The following is a 14,463-nucleotide window of genomic DNA, read 5'->3' as shown; positions in this document are numbered from 1 at the left end:
CTTTGAAGAATGAAGTTTAATCATTTCATAAAACATTAGTATAAAAGGAAATCAATATGATTAGTATTTAAGGTCCGAGAAATGTATTTTTTTTATTTCCCTTTATACTCTCTAAAAATAGCCCCATACAAGTCTTCACAATGAAGTCAAATTTTCAACAAAAATCTAACCAATCACAGGTCTTTAACTTTTATGGTACATGTAATATGTGGAGACAATTCGGATAACTGTATGTATAATTTAAGGTCAGTTGGGAGAGGGATGAAAAAGAACATACAAGAAAGTATACAAAACGTTCATGGAGTAGAAAAGCCTCTTAGGAGGAGGAAAAGAGGACATAATATGAGGAGGAGGAGGGAACGTCTGAGGAAGTGGATACACGTCCTAGGAGGAAGACATAGCAGGAGGAGGAGGGAATATCTGAGAAAGTGGTCGAACGGCCTAAGAAAAGAAGGGGACATGCTAGGACACAAAAAAGAATAAACGTAGTGGACTATTGAATAATGACTAATGGACTAACTAATAAAAAAGACATGCAAATATATTATCGAAAATATCTTGTTACATGTACATATAGTAAAGCGCCTTGATTAATTATGGAACTTTTCCTTTTAATGTGGTTCAATGTCCGAGCGTCTATACAAAATAAAGGATATGTGTTGTAAAATGATGTATGTGATGATTAAAGTGATCTTCATTGTATATATTTGGTTTTTAATGGGTAAAATGACCCCTCCCTGATACTATATGCCTGATGTTTATGTGATTGACAATAATTAAAGGTCCAAAACAACTAACAATATACAGTGTATTTCATAACCTAATCGACAAGAGATTTATACTTAATTCATTAGTTGTATAATGTATACAGTTTACATGCGTATCAAAGTACAATGCTCAGATTAAAGCTCAACTACACTGCTTATCATAAATTAAACCCCCCTCTAGTTAATACCTGTTACGGTCATAAAAATATCAGCCAACCTAATCGTTTTGAATTTTTAACTCACGATTTTAAACATTTGTTTTTATAGTTTTTTAAATTTTTTTTTAAAAAATGAGCCTATCCGACTTTCGGAATTTTCGAATGTAGCAAAGCTTCTAAAGTTTTCAAATACCCGATTGATTGATTGTGTATTATTTTACGTCTCTCAAATTAAGCTAAATCAGATAAAGCTGTTCTTTTTTTCTTAATTCCAAGAATACAGTTGGATTAGATTAATTAGAGATTAAATCAAAATTACGATATGTACATGTATCCCTTACCTGAAAGGCCGCTGGATTCGTCAGCCCTTGTCAACTACAGCTTTTGTAGGTCACCTGAGTCAGTCACGTCGTGCGTCGTTCGTCGGCAGTCGTCTGTTAACATTTAGACATTTTCAGCTTCTTCTCTGGAACCCCTCAACCAATTTCAACCAATTTTGGCACATAGCATTCATAAGAAAAGGGGAACAAAATATATTAATTTCATGATCCTTACCCCAATGGGGCCTGGTGGGGCTAAAACATAAATCTTCTTCTTTACTTCTGGACATCAAACAGCATGACTTTTGGAATGATTGTAATAAGCATTGAGCCCTCTACTAAAATTCTTGGCCCCAGGATCAGTGGTTTTGGATTTAGGGTGGGTTCTATTGATCGTATAGTGAAAATGCACAAATTCTTTAAAAAACTTTTTTCTACCCCTGTAGATTTTGAAGAAAACTTAGTTTATGGATATAATTAGTAAGAGTGCTTCTTCTTAAATTGTGAAATTCATGGCCCCTGGACCTGGGGTTTTGTTAGGGAGGGGTTCTATATATTATATAATGAAAATTCATTAATTCTTTGAAATTTTTCTTCTCTCCTCCTAGGTTTAGCATATGAACTAAGTGCATTATCATGATGAGCAAGAGTTCTTCTACCAAAATAATGAAATTCATGGCCCCTGTTTCAGGGGCTCTGGTGTTAGGCGTGGCTTTATTGACTTTATAGAGAAAATGCATCAATTATGTTAGATTCTTCTCCTCTGCTCCTCGGTATAAAACAGATAAACTAAGTCCATTGTAATAATGAGTAACAGTGCTTCTTCCAAAACTGAAATTCATTGCTACAGGGTCAGGGGTTCTGGTTTTATGGCGGGGCTCTATTGATTCTGGAGTGAAAATGCATTAATATCTTCAAAATATTTTCTGCTCCTAAGGATTAAGCAGATTAACTGTGATTTTTTTTATGATAAACAAGGATTCCTCTTCCAGAATTGTGAAATTCATGGCCCATCGATCAGGGCTCTGGTGTTAAGACGAGACTCTATTGATTATATAGCGAAAATGCATTAATTCTTTGAAAAGCTTCTTCTACATGTATGCTATGGGTTATTTTAGCAAATAAACTAATAAAAGGGCATTATCATGATGAGTAAGGGTTCTTCTTCCAAAATTCTGGAATATATGGCCCCGAAGACAGGGGTATTGTGTTACGGCGGGGCTCTATTGATCATATAGTGAAAATATATAATTCCTTTAAAATCTTCTGCTCTTCTTCTAGGGATTTAGCAGGCAAATTAAGAGTGCATGATTTGGTGTGCATGGGTTCCTCTTCAAAATTTTGAAAATCATGGCCCCTTGGCCAGGAGTTCTGATGTTAGGACTGGGCTCTATTGATCATATAATGATTATTCATTATTTTCTTTGAAAATCCTTCTCTGCTCCTAGTAATTAGCAGATTATTGAGCAAGGTTGATTTGCCAGATTTGTGAAATCCTTGATCACTGAGTTAGGGGTTGTAGTGCTAAGCATATCTATATTAATCATTATGAAAAATTGTATTTTATTTGGAGAGTAGTTAATCCTTTTTTTACTCACCTATGTTATTTAAAAACTGTAAATAATGTTAATGATTGGTCAACCAAATAGAAGAATCATACGAGAATGTCTTATGTTTAATACAAAATGTACCTACAGTACTAGTGTATTTAGATTGTAATGTTTTTTAAAGGTATAATGTAAAAAGTATCATTTAGTTTTTAATGGCCAGGTAGATTTGTAAATAATAGATGAATAGAAATTAAAAAAAAAACATCTTATTTGTATTTCAAAGAGCAAGAGAGCCCCCGTGGCATAATAATTTCACAGTGTTTATATAATTGTTTATCATGCTCAGGCACTAAATTTGGTGATGTTGATAGTATATACATATTATAGGCAAGTAAATACATCTACTTTTGAGTAGTGTTTACTGATTATCATATTATCTATTTAGTCCATCCCCAGCTGATTTTTCTATTTCTGTTGTTTTTGAGCAGCATATCTTCATCTATCATTGTATTTTGTTTTAATATATACAAGTAATTATTAAACTGTCATATCATTGATTATTGATATCAGGGTTGTATAATACTCAGGTGACTATTAAGGCCCTTGGGCCTCTTGTTTATTTATATAATTTATCGATTTGCTTTGTAAAAACTTCAATGCAGGTTCTGAAAAATGGCGGGTCTATTAAATACTAGCTTTACTACCACGGGCAGGAGCGAAATTTTAAAATGAAATTCTGCTGTGTAAATAATATCTTCAGTCTTTTCACCATTAAAACTCTTTATAACAGTCATAGTCTTCCTAACTGATTATGAGATTTGCACTGTACGCAAGTCAACAATCATTGATGTTTCCCACTACAGAACCGTCCATTAAAACGGCAGAACATATATCACGTATACGAACAGCTTTATAGCTGCACGGATGTATCCTATACAAATTTATCCTCCTTTATCCTTCTCACATTTAACCGATTTTTTTCGAGACGTTATCTTAAAACGGTTATCCACTTACGGGTATATGAAATGTGAAAAAAGTCAGAAATTGCAAAATGAATGGGATTATATCATCTCATTTTCATAACAGATATTCAGTGAGAAGTGCTTGTGTGTGGTTCACGGTAGTTATTTCCTTGCTTAAACGTGTGACATGTTATAATATAGATACAGAACACCCTTTGATTTTTCATGGAAAACCTGGATCTTATTTTGGCGTGACAGCTGAAATTGTCGTGGAATCAAAAAAATGGTAAGAAAAACTTCCAGAATATGGATTCTTCTTTTTTTGCAATATACGTGTAATTAATTTGATGTGCCCAATTTTATCCCTTAAGAAAAGTTTAGATTAAAGGAAATGAAATATTTCATTTATCAACAGAATATAAAGCTAAGTCTTATTAGATCTGGGTTTTATGTAAACAAGTACCTCTTACTAAGGAAATTTTAAATCTCTTTCTGTTAATCAATTGTTTACGCCGGGTGTGACCGGTCAACAGGGCATGCTTACTCCTCCTAGGCAACTGAATCCACCTCTGGAAGTTCCGGGGATTCGTGTTTTATGCCCTTTTCACAGATTTGTATTGTTTGTAGATTTTTTTTTAGATCGATCTCTGTTCGTTATCTTCACCTTTTTCATTTACAATGTACTCTAATTTGTAATGTATTCGAATAAGTCTTATACGGCAAAGAACTATATACGGTATACGGGATGTTCCTGTCCCCATATTAGGAAAGTTTTGAAATTCTCCTGTAAATTTGCATAATTGCATAAATTGTATTTTAAAAAAAATCTGAATTAAGAAACTATTTATAAAATGAATTGAAAAAAATAATCGACACTTCTTTGTCTCTGTGACACCATAAACCATTGGGATTTGCTTTTTTACAAAATGAAGAAAAATTAACAACGTTTTCAATTTTTTCCTAGAGCAAAGTTGTTCAAGTACAATATTCACATATTGCATTGATATGATCATTTTTCACATTATATCAAAAGATCAAGTTTAAGCACACCTGCCTTTGATATTTTTCAATCACAATATCAGCGTGAAACACAGTACATGTGTTTTCTTTCATAGTCGTTGACATTTTGAATTTTGTGCCATTTTCTTGATGTCATAACTCACCAATATTGAATAATTCTCACAACATTTTTCCCTGATTTAAAACATGAAAAAGTATGAAAGACGAATAGGCTCATTTTTGACAAGATAAAAAAATATTTTACTCGTTAAAACGAGAAAATTATCTCGTTATAACGAGTTATTATCTCGTTATTACGAGATTATTATCTCGTTATGATGAGTTAAATTATTTTTTTTATATTGAAAAATGAGCCTATCCGGCTTTCGTAAATGCAAATTTCTTTGAAAGGGGGGGGGGGGGGAGCACTTCCTCGGCGTTCAACGTTTTGTGAGTTAAAATAAAAATAAGACTTTAAACTTTTGATTTCCCCAACCGTGTTTTGATGTTTTATTAGATTCGATGTTCGAATGTAGCATTTGCCTGAACATTACAAGGTTTATTTTCATAGAAATTATTATGCAAGAAGGTTAAAGATGTTATTAATGTCTGGCGTTAGTGTTTTGTTTAAATTCAGAACAAGCTTATATGGAAAGCAAAAATATTTGAAAGATAAACAATTTGTCAGAATAAAAAGTTTTTAGACAAACAGTTGTATTTCATCAATCGACATGTCCGAAATTCATTATCAGATTAAAAAACATTTCACCGACGAAATAATAAGGTATTTTTTAAGCCAGTTTTATAGCAAACTTTAGTAATGGTGTTGAAACCGTTTTGTTGACTTTGTTTATTATTCATCATACACTGTAGCATGCTATCAAATGCTTCTCGTTAAAAAAAAAAATATGCAGAGAATTCACCCTTGCAGACCGAAATCAATATAAAACTCCACAGATGTTTGCACTAATTCTAGTACATGCGTTGGTTAGATAAAAATATGTCTGTGATTCGATTGCATTACAGAAGGGCATATTATAAAATCTGGCCTGGCCTCACTAAGCTGGTCGTGCCCAAAATTTTGCCCCGGATATCATTCTTTATAGCGCTCTCGAGCGCTAGCAAATACGTTTACTAACTAGGTAGTCTTTTCCACTGGCATGCGCATGCTCAAATTCATGTGAAGACATTCTGAGAAAAAGATGTCATGTCAGTTTTGCATTATCATTTGAAGTTTTGTGTTTTAATTTTTCCTCTTACCTGTGCCAACAAGTACCACATGTACACCCTATTATGACATGAAGAAGAAATCAGTTATATTTCTTAAATTGATAATAAAAAGCAATCTGTGTTGCAAATGCCTTTGAAATAACGACTAAGGTTGAGAACGCATTTCAAAACCAAAACCAGGTTGCAGCCATTTATAAAATAATTATTCACTCATGAAATAAATATTTTAATAGTGGTAGAAAATGCATTTCAAAAATAACACAACATTACAACATTACAAACACTACTGAAATAACCACCACTATTGAAATAATTATTTCAATAGTTTTCGTTATGTAACATATAATAAACAACTATTAAAACAAACCCATTATTCAAATAAATACTAGTGTAATGATTGATTTTGATATTATCAACAAGTATAAGTGTAAGCAAGTGACACACTCTCTCTATCGTTTATAAAATATAAATATATAAATCTTATTGAAGAATAAGAATAATTGTATACCTGTTTTGTTGTCATTTTTATAATCTTCAACAGATTCATTGTCTCACATGTATGTAATATTATACATCTCGAAAAGGTACTTCTTTTCGCATTACGTCAGACTCTAGGGAACTCCAATCATTCAATTGGCAGCAAAATTTAAGTATTATGAATTCTGTCGAAGATTACACCAGGCGATGGGTCAACTATGAAGGGAAATATGAAAATCATCTATCCTTCTGTCTCCACGCAGCTAGGTTAAGGACTCCCATATTTACATCAGCCTATGCAGAGATTCGGGAAAGCTATTGTGACGTAACGTTAAAACAATATAAATGAATCTCAATGAATAAATACTCTATGTTCTTCTTAAAACACACTCAAATACTTTCGCTTCTCAAAAATATTATAAAGATATATGGATGTGCTACTTATCTTGCCATAATATCACAGAGCGAATGTAGAATGAAAGCCAGCTTGACCTCGCTGTACTTACTGAGATGACGTCATTTCTTAGTTTGACATGCAGTTTCTCTGTTCTTGTTTATATAATCCGTAATGTAATATTATTCCAGTGCGTATTACATTTGTGTCGGGAGTTTATAGAAAGACGGCTAAATTTTACACAATTCCCGAGCAGAAGGGAGTTGCTCCCAGCACTTTTCATGTTAAGGAATTTGTCTCAAACAAAACAGAATAAATTTGATAGCGATCTTTGTAGTAGTACATACATGTTCTAATTTTAAACCTGTCACGTGACAAACAGCTGACGTAAGCGATTTCGCTTTGGCCGAACTCAGCAGAGACCCCATATATACAAGTGCAAACACCATAATTCACATTCGTCAAAACTAATGCTGTTAAAAAAAATATTTAAAATTGTATTCATTTTCTCTGAATATATTAAGGCGTATATTTCATGGGCATCCTCAACCTACCTGCGCAGAATAGAAAAAGGAATTAGATGGATTACACGATTAATATGTACATGTACTTGTCCCAGCTAACAAAACAGATAACAACATAGTCTTTGTTTGTAAGGATCATTATAACAATTACCTTTTAGAAGAACATTTCAATTTTGCTAAGGGTAATCCAACTTAGAGTTCCCTTTCTAAGGCTAAAAATTTTCAAAACCATATTTCCTTTTTAAATACTCTTAAATTCCCAACAATTAAATTGAAATCGAATTATGATATCTCTACTGGATTCCAAAACTTCATGTATAAAAACTCTCACAAAGACACATAACAGATTCTATAGTAAATGGTTTTACAAGCCTCTTTCTTTAGTTCTCGTGAAAAAAAGCTAACAGCTGTGATCAAGGAGCGCTGTTTATCAGATGTGAATAGTTAAAATCTTTTTAGAGACTTTAAGAAAATTTGAGATCACATTATATTTTACCAAAATTAATATCATTAATACAGTACGACTTTTAAGACTTAATACAAACATTCCTCACGAAAAATTAAAGACGCATGCCATCATACATAGCTGCTTCCTATATTAAAATGGAACAGGTTTTAAGCACCTTGTCATTGGTTATCTTATTTTGTTAAGTAACTTTATACACAGATTCTACACATAAGTATTACGAAGTTAATACCAAAAGATATAAAGAGGCATTTAAAAGATGCATGAGTTTATCATTGACAATGTCTAAGCATCTTTGAAGACCAGGTCTTCCAACATTCTGTTGGAATTTCCACGGGTATTATTTGTGCCCCATTTTAAGCAGATCTGCTTTTGTATTCTTAATCAAAAACTTCTATACGAAAAGATGAAGTCCTTTGTTTTGGTCATCTATTCGATATTTTGATAGATCGACGTCTTAAAAATAAACAATATTCATTTCAATTCTATATTAATTTAATATATCCCATTTAACTTGAAATGTTAGACACCAAATAGACAAATATATTTCGTATTTGGATGTTTCACTAGGAAAAGACATTGATGGCAAAGTACAACTTAACTTTAAGATAAACGTGAAAACTTTAAGTTTTCTTTCGTTATTGTCGCTTATTTTTTAAGCAATTTAACATTATCACCTGCATATGGGGTTTATGTCTCCCAGTTGATTCGATACGCAGGTTCATATTCTACGTTTGAACAATGTCTAAAACAAGAGAGGCTACTGACAAATAAGTTAATATGCAAGATATCAACAACATGGTTTAAATCAATATTTTGCAAATTCAATGGTCGATACAATGGCCTTGTTTGCAAATACAATGTATCTTTAAGTCAAATGTTGACTGAAGTCTCATAAAAATTGTTAAGGCATGATTTTCACACTAAACACTTCACGGATTTTTACGTTTACCCGATCATGACAAAGAAAACACAGCGGGTGTGACCGGTCGATAGGGGAAGCTCCCTCCTCCATGGCACATGATTCCACCTCTGTTTTTAGAGATCCATCTTTTCTTTGCTCATAAAATGTACTGTTTAAGTGGACTTTAATTATGATTACTGTTCGAAACTTCACCACGTTTCATGATCAACCGCTAAATATACAAACAAATTTGAATCATTAAGCGTTGAGGTTGCGCCCTTCATTGATAAAAAGTATAAATTGATCGCCAATCTTTGATCGAAAAGCACGTCTACCTTTCCCTTTATCTTCCTACCAATAGTAAAACATGTGTACTATTACTTGCTAAATCATCTGCACATTTGCGTCATTTTGCTTCCATACAAGTATTATTAAAGAATTTCTTAAAAGCTCTGTGTATTTAAGACCATTTACGTCGTTCCAAGGGTGGTTAAGCAACTTATTTAAACATACACGCATATACTTTTGGTATTATTGAGACATTCCATTAAATTTTACGTAGAAATTGTCAGTACAAGGAAAAGTAGCAGAAATGTTGGATAAAGAAACGAAACGATTTCCTGTTCATTTTTATAATTGTTCAACAAAATCAGAGAGATGTGTTCCTGATTCGAAACAGCATGATCTCGGCAATTAATCGAATACTAGGTGTATGTTTATTTCACTGAATCCTACATGCCCAGTTTAATGTTAAATTAATAGCGATTCTCTGTAACCACTTAAACTTCTTTGCCACGCATGGTCACCGATTTTGACGAAACTTTGCCCATTATTACAACTTGACACCAGAAACATATATCAAATAAAATTTCGTTGCTATGTGTCTTGGTTGCCATGGTAACAGCCAGAAAAGTTGGAAAAATTGAGATTTTCAGCTACTTTGAATCTTTATTAAGCCTTAATAGAGACTAAGAAAAACAAACAAACCATTCTCACAAATACCTGACACCTTGTTGCCACTTATGCTATAAAGAAACTATCTAGAATTTATCTCTAAGTAAGTGGTAACCATGGGTACATTTGGAATACATTTTAGATGCTGAAAAATGCAGGAAAACGCTCAATATTCACTAATGATAGGTGTTTAATGATCAAACTCAATCAACAATCTAAGAAAAAGCAATAAAAATATTTGACCTTAAGTAATTAGGTATTGGCAATATTATTCTAAAAATAACTTTCATGGTTGCCATGGTAACACAGTGTAACCATGCAAAATATGTTGCTAAGATTGGGTTAATGCTACTATTTTCAGGAAAAACAATAAAATTCATGATTGGCACATATACATCCTTAGGACCTTGCAACACCGACAACCTAAGAAAAATTGGGATTAATTGTTACTTTGCAGTGTAACCATGGAAACAATGTACCAGTTGTTTAAAGTGATATTTTTTTGCTGCCTTAGGAATTTACTTACTTTTTATTCAAGAAACATATTATTTGACTCACCTTGAATAGTACTTATCTGAAAGAACTAAAGTTGAATATCATATATTGATAACGTTTGTTAAAAAATACAACACTGTTGCTATGGTAACCAAGAAGGAAAAATGTTCGATTTTGTTAATTTTATATCAATATTAAACCCTATGTGCCACATTTTTTGCATCCAGTTAGAGATTGGGTGGCAGTCAAAATTGAAAGTCAGCTTAGTTGTTCATAATTATCAATCATAAGAGTTTTGGGAATCTACATACAAGAGTACGTATCCAAGGAAACAGAATATTTTTCCGATTTTTATGCATATTTTTTTCGGCTTATTTCCATAGCAACGCACTATTTAAAGAATTGAATTTGAATTTTTTGAAATGTGAAAATTAGAGTCACATGAACGTCTTTAAAAATTGATCATTAGTTATATAAAAATATGCTTTTTAAAGAGACAGGATAAGATTTAAACACTAAGAGAGTAAATTTAAAATCCCTTCTTGGTATTAAAACCATGGCAACCATTGCCATCCTATAAGAAATATCATATTTCTTCCTTGGTATATGTTACAAGGATCTTTTGTCTATTATTTGCTTGCATTTCAACCTATAATTTGTTTTATTCTTAAGTGTATGATTTTATAAAATTAAATGGGCAAAATTATTACATTTGAATACTTTGTTTCCATAGTAACGAATGTAATGGTTGATTTACCAAACATGTTTATCATGCATTTAAGACATCAGGCCTTCAACTTTCAGAAACAATCATTGCCAGTTGTTTGCGTTGCTGCAAACGTTAACTGTGGGACTCTGAACATGTTGAAAAATGCCATTTTTCAAACTTTAGGACATGTTGCCATGGTAACCATGACACGTAGCAACCATTTTCTGCCTGATTTGAGTTTACAGTATCAAAGACTTTTATCATAGAGAGTTTGGAGAAATTCTGAGACTATGCGTGCCACAGCTCCTATATAAAAGTTCAAGTCGTTACAGAGAATGGCTCTTAACTTGTTATCACACTAATTTTACAAAAATCAAAACATTCAATTTTGTGCTAAAAATTGCGTCTTTGTTGGGATTAACCAGCTGTTAGCAAATATATTGCCAAAGACATGTGTTAATGCAGAAGAAAATATCTGATGGGGGTCTTAATTACCTGGGGCTTTAATTAAGGTATATCACTCATAAACTTTTAAGTAAAGTTTGGTCAGAACCTCCAACTTCAAAAATATTTAGTACAAATCAATGTTTGTCTCATAACTTATTGGTACTGGTATGTTATATTAAAGTCTGTTTCCCCCCTCCAGAGATTTTCAAAAGGTTCTGAGTTATTTTAAATCCTAAACTCCTTGAATTATTAGAATTAAACAATGCAAATTTTACAATATTAAATCAGAAGACGACTCAAAAAAAAAAAAAAAAAAAAAAAAAAAACAAGATTTATTGGGTATTTTTTCTTGTAGTGGAAGGATATATAGATGAAATGTCTTCAAGTCTACACATGTCTTTGAACTTTAGCCCTACATATTTTTTCTTTATTAAATGATAGGAATATTATTTATAGGTTTTGATTAATATTTTTAGAACAAATTTTACACATTCATTCAACAAACTTTCACAGAAAATGAAGATATATTGAATGAGATAAGATACAACCTATTTTTTCTCCTGAAAATAGCATATTTTAACCAATACTTCAAAATGTACATCACTGACCCCAACTTTTTCTTTCGTTATTTTAAACTACACGATACTTTCAACCGATTAGCATTTAAGTCATAAAAAGGTTGATTCAAGAAAATATTTTATTGCCTGTTTAGATTTTTAATACCCTAAATATGAAAATTTTAGTGCAAAAAAGGTCGATAATAATTTACGCGCATTAATTTGCAGGATTTTTTCAATATACGTTGTAAAATCACTGATGATTTTAGACAAAGACTAAGGAAGGAAAATGCACTTGAGGATAATATTTTCCAATGATAAATTATATATTTCTTTGAAAAGTTGGAGGGGTAGAATGTGATTGGTTGGGACTGTCACTGTAAAAACGCCCTAGGTTTATTACATCATTCGAAACTGATTCGTATGCAAAGGCGATTAAACGCCTATCGTACCACTCTCAATCGGATGGCAGGTTAACAATTTATCCCCCCCCCCCCCAAACCACACACACACACACACACACACACAGAGAGAGTTTTCCTAGCTATATGAAACAAATAGTGCTATTTATTCCAGGGTCCTTGTTGGTGCTACAAAAGACAATTTCACCGACAGACCGGAAATTCCCTATCCTGGAAATGTTTATGCATGCCAGGTTGATTTCTATTCTAAGACCACTTGTACAGTTTTGTCTAAATTAAGGACTCCAGGTGTGTAGTATGTTCACAGCAATTAAGAATTGCGTGAGTTCTTGAACTACATGTACTTTCTTTCTTCATACAGTATTTCTTTGTTCTCAGAATATAATTTGCATAAACATTGAATATGATTGTAAAATTCAGCAATCTGTTTCTTGTATACAAATGTTCTCTCTATCTCTCAAATCCCTTGTTATAGAACTTCACGCAAACGAGTCACAGGACGTATTTGAGGAAAAACAACAACTTTTAGGGGCCAGTATTCTTGTACCAGAGGACACGACTAAAGCAATCAAGGTAATTAGAGAGATTCTCAAAAAAGTGTTTGGTTTAATTGAATAAATAGATAATAATGTACATATGTTCACTTTTAAACCAATTCCACTCTAAAAATTATAGATTTGCGCACCAAAATGGAAAAAAATACATTACTTCATACACCAAATCAGCGGAAATTGTTTCCTATTAAAAAATAGATCCGATCTTATGAATTATCCGGAATTATCCGAGATCAGGCGAAGATTATATTCAGGTGACTACGGAGCGCCGCTTACAGGATTCTCTCTTGCCGATATCCAGGTAAGTAACAAATCTTATACATGTTACTCAAATATTTTCAGATTTTTATTCATGAACTTTTATTTGAAGTTTTTCTTCTACCTCCATCTTAGGCTTTAATATTTTTAAATGTCGTTATTCATATGCATTCGCGGCTAACACAAGATAAAACCAAATATAGACACAAAATTAAAGCAGTTCTGGACATACCATCAACATAGTGTACCTGTAATTTCCATATGTCTTCAGGGAAAATGTCTACGGATTTTTTCGGTTTTTTTCCGATCATGACGGTGGGTGTGACTGGTCTGCAAGGGTTGCTCACTCCTCCACGGCACCTGATTCAACCTCTAAATTTTAAGATCCATGTTTGCTCTGCTCCACATTTGTATCGTTTCATTGGACTTTCGAGATTGAATACTGTTCGTTATCTTCATATTTCATTCATAGACATATGAACATGCAGAAATAACTTGATCAATGTGATAATACATGTCTATAATGTATTCAATAACTCTATTCTAATTGGTTTAATAGAAATGTTAAGACTACTTTTATTGTAAAAAAATTTGTATCATTCACAATAAATATCTGTTTATGCTATTTGAGAATTTAGGGCCGGCCATTCTAACTGCTTAAAATTACCATTAGATAGAATTAATTTTCTTCAGTATGCGATCCATGTATATATTGAGTCTCCCTAAATACATTTTTTAATCGGCCTCGTTTGCTCGGTAAGGTGAGGACCTTACTCAAGAAAGATTACCGGGCTCGATGTACTTTGCTTTGCCGCAGTTTCATTAGCTATGTTAATAAAGAAAGAAAAAAAAAATACATAACTAAAATGTGTATTTTTCATATGAATGGTTTGCGACTCTTCATTTCTAAAACGTATTGGAGAAACAAAAGAGAAATGTCACCAAACGATTTTAACTCTGCTTTGTATTCAAAGAGTCCTGTTTTTGAAACCCTATATGGTTCTCCCAATCTTGGAGAAAGAGCAACAGGTAAGGCTTCTTTACATTTGTACGTTCTTCAATATAAATAAAATCAGAACTTTTCTTCAAATATCTTAAATATACTAGTAATTTGTCTAAGACAGAGAAAATGGGATATTAAAATTGCTGTTGCATGTCTCTGTATATACATTTTGTAGGTCACATGAGTTAATCTGGTGACCTACATTGAGTTACTGGGGTGTTTTTATCCGTTGTCATGCGCCGAGCTTTGCATCATGCACAAACTTTTGAACATTTTATCTTCTTAATTCTCAAGAATGGATTTGCCAGTAGCA

The 14,463-nt window shown here is 32.5% G+C and overlaps 1 protein-coding gene across 1 annotated transcript in view; it reads left to right on the top strand.

Moving 5' to 3' along the window:
• Positions 1-3,799: 3,799 nt before the first annotated feature.
• The window catches only part of LOC133176020 (integrin alpha-9-like), a 28,991-nt gene continuing 18,327 nt past the window's right edge, over positions 3,800-14,463 (top strand). The window contains exons 1-5 of the mRNA XM_061311196.1: positions 3,800-4,043; positions 12,490-12,623; positions 12,811-12,908; positions 13,011-13,190; positions 14,122-14,176. Of these exons, the coding sequence (XP_061167180.1) occupies positions 3,847-4,043; positions 12,490-12,623; positions 12,811-12,908; positions 13,011-13,190; positions 14,122-14,176 (664 nt within the window). The 5' untranslated portion in view covers positions 3,800-3,846. The remainder of the gene's footprint in view (positions 4,044-12,489; positions 12,624-12,810; positions 12,909-13,010; positions 13,191-14,121; positions 14,177-14,463) is intronic.

The sequence above is a fragment of the Saccostrea echinata genome, unplaced genomic scaffold (genome assembly GCF_033153115.1).
Source record: "Saccostrea echinata isolate AGI-Se365-2 ecotype Australia unplaced genomic scaffold, CSIRO_AGI_Sech_v1 ptg000065l, whole genome shotgun sequence".
Lineage (NCBI taxonomy): Eukaryota > Metazoa > Mollusca > Bivalvia > Ostreida > Ostreidae > Saccostrea > Saccostrea echinata.
This window is presented reverse-complemented; position numbering and strand designations above follow the sequence as displayed.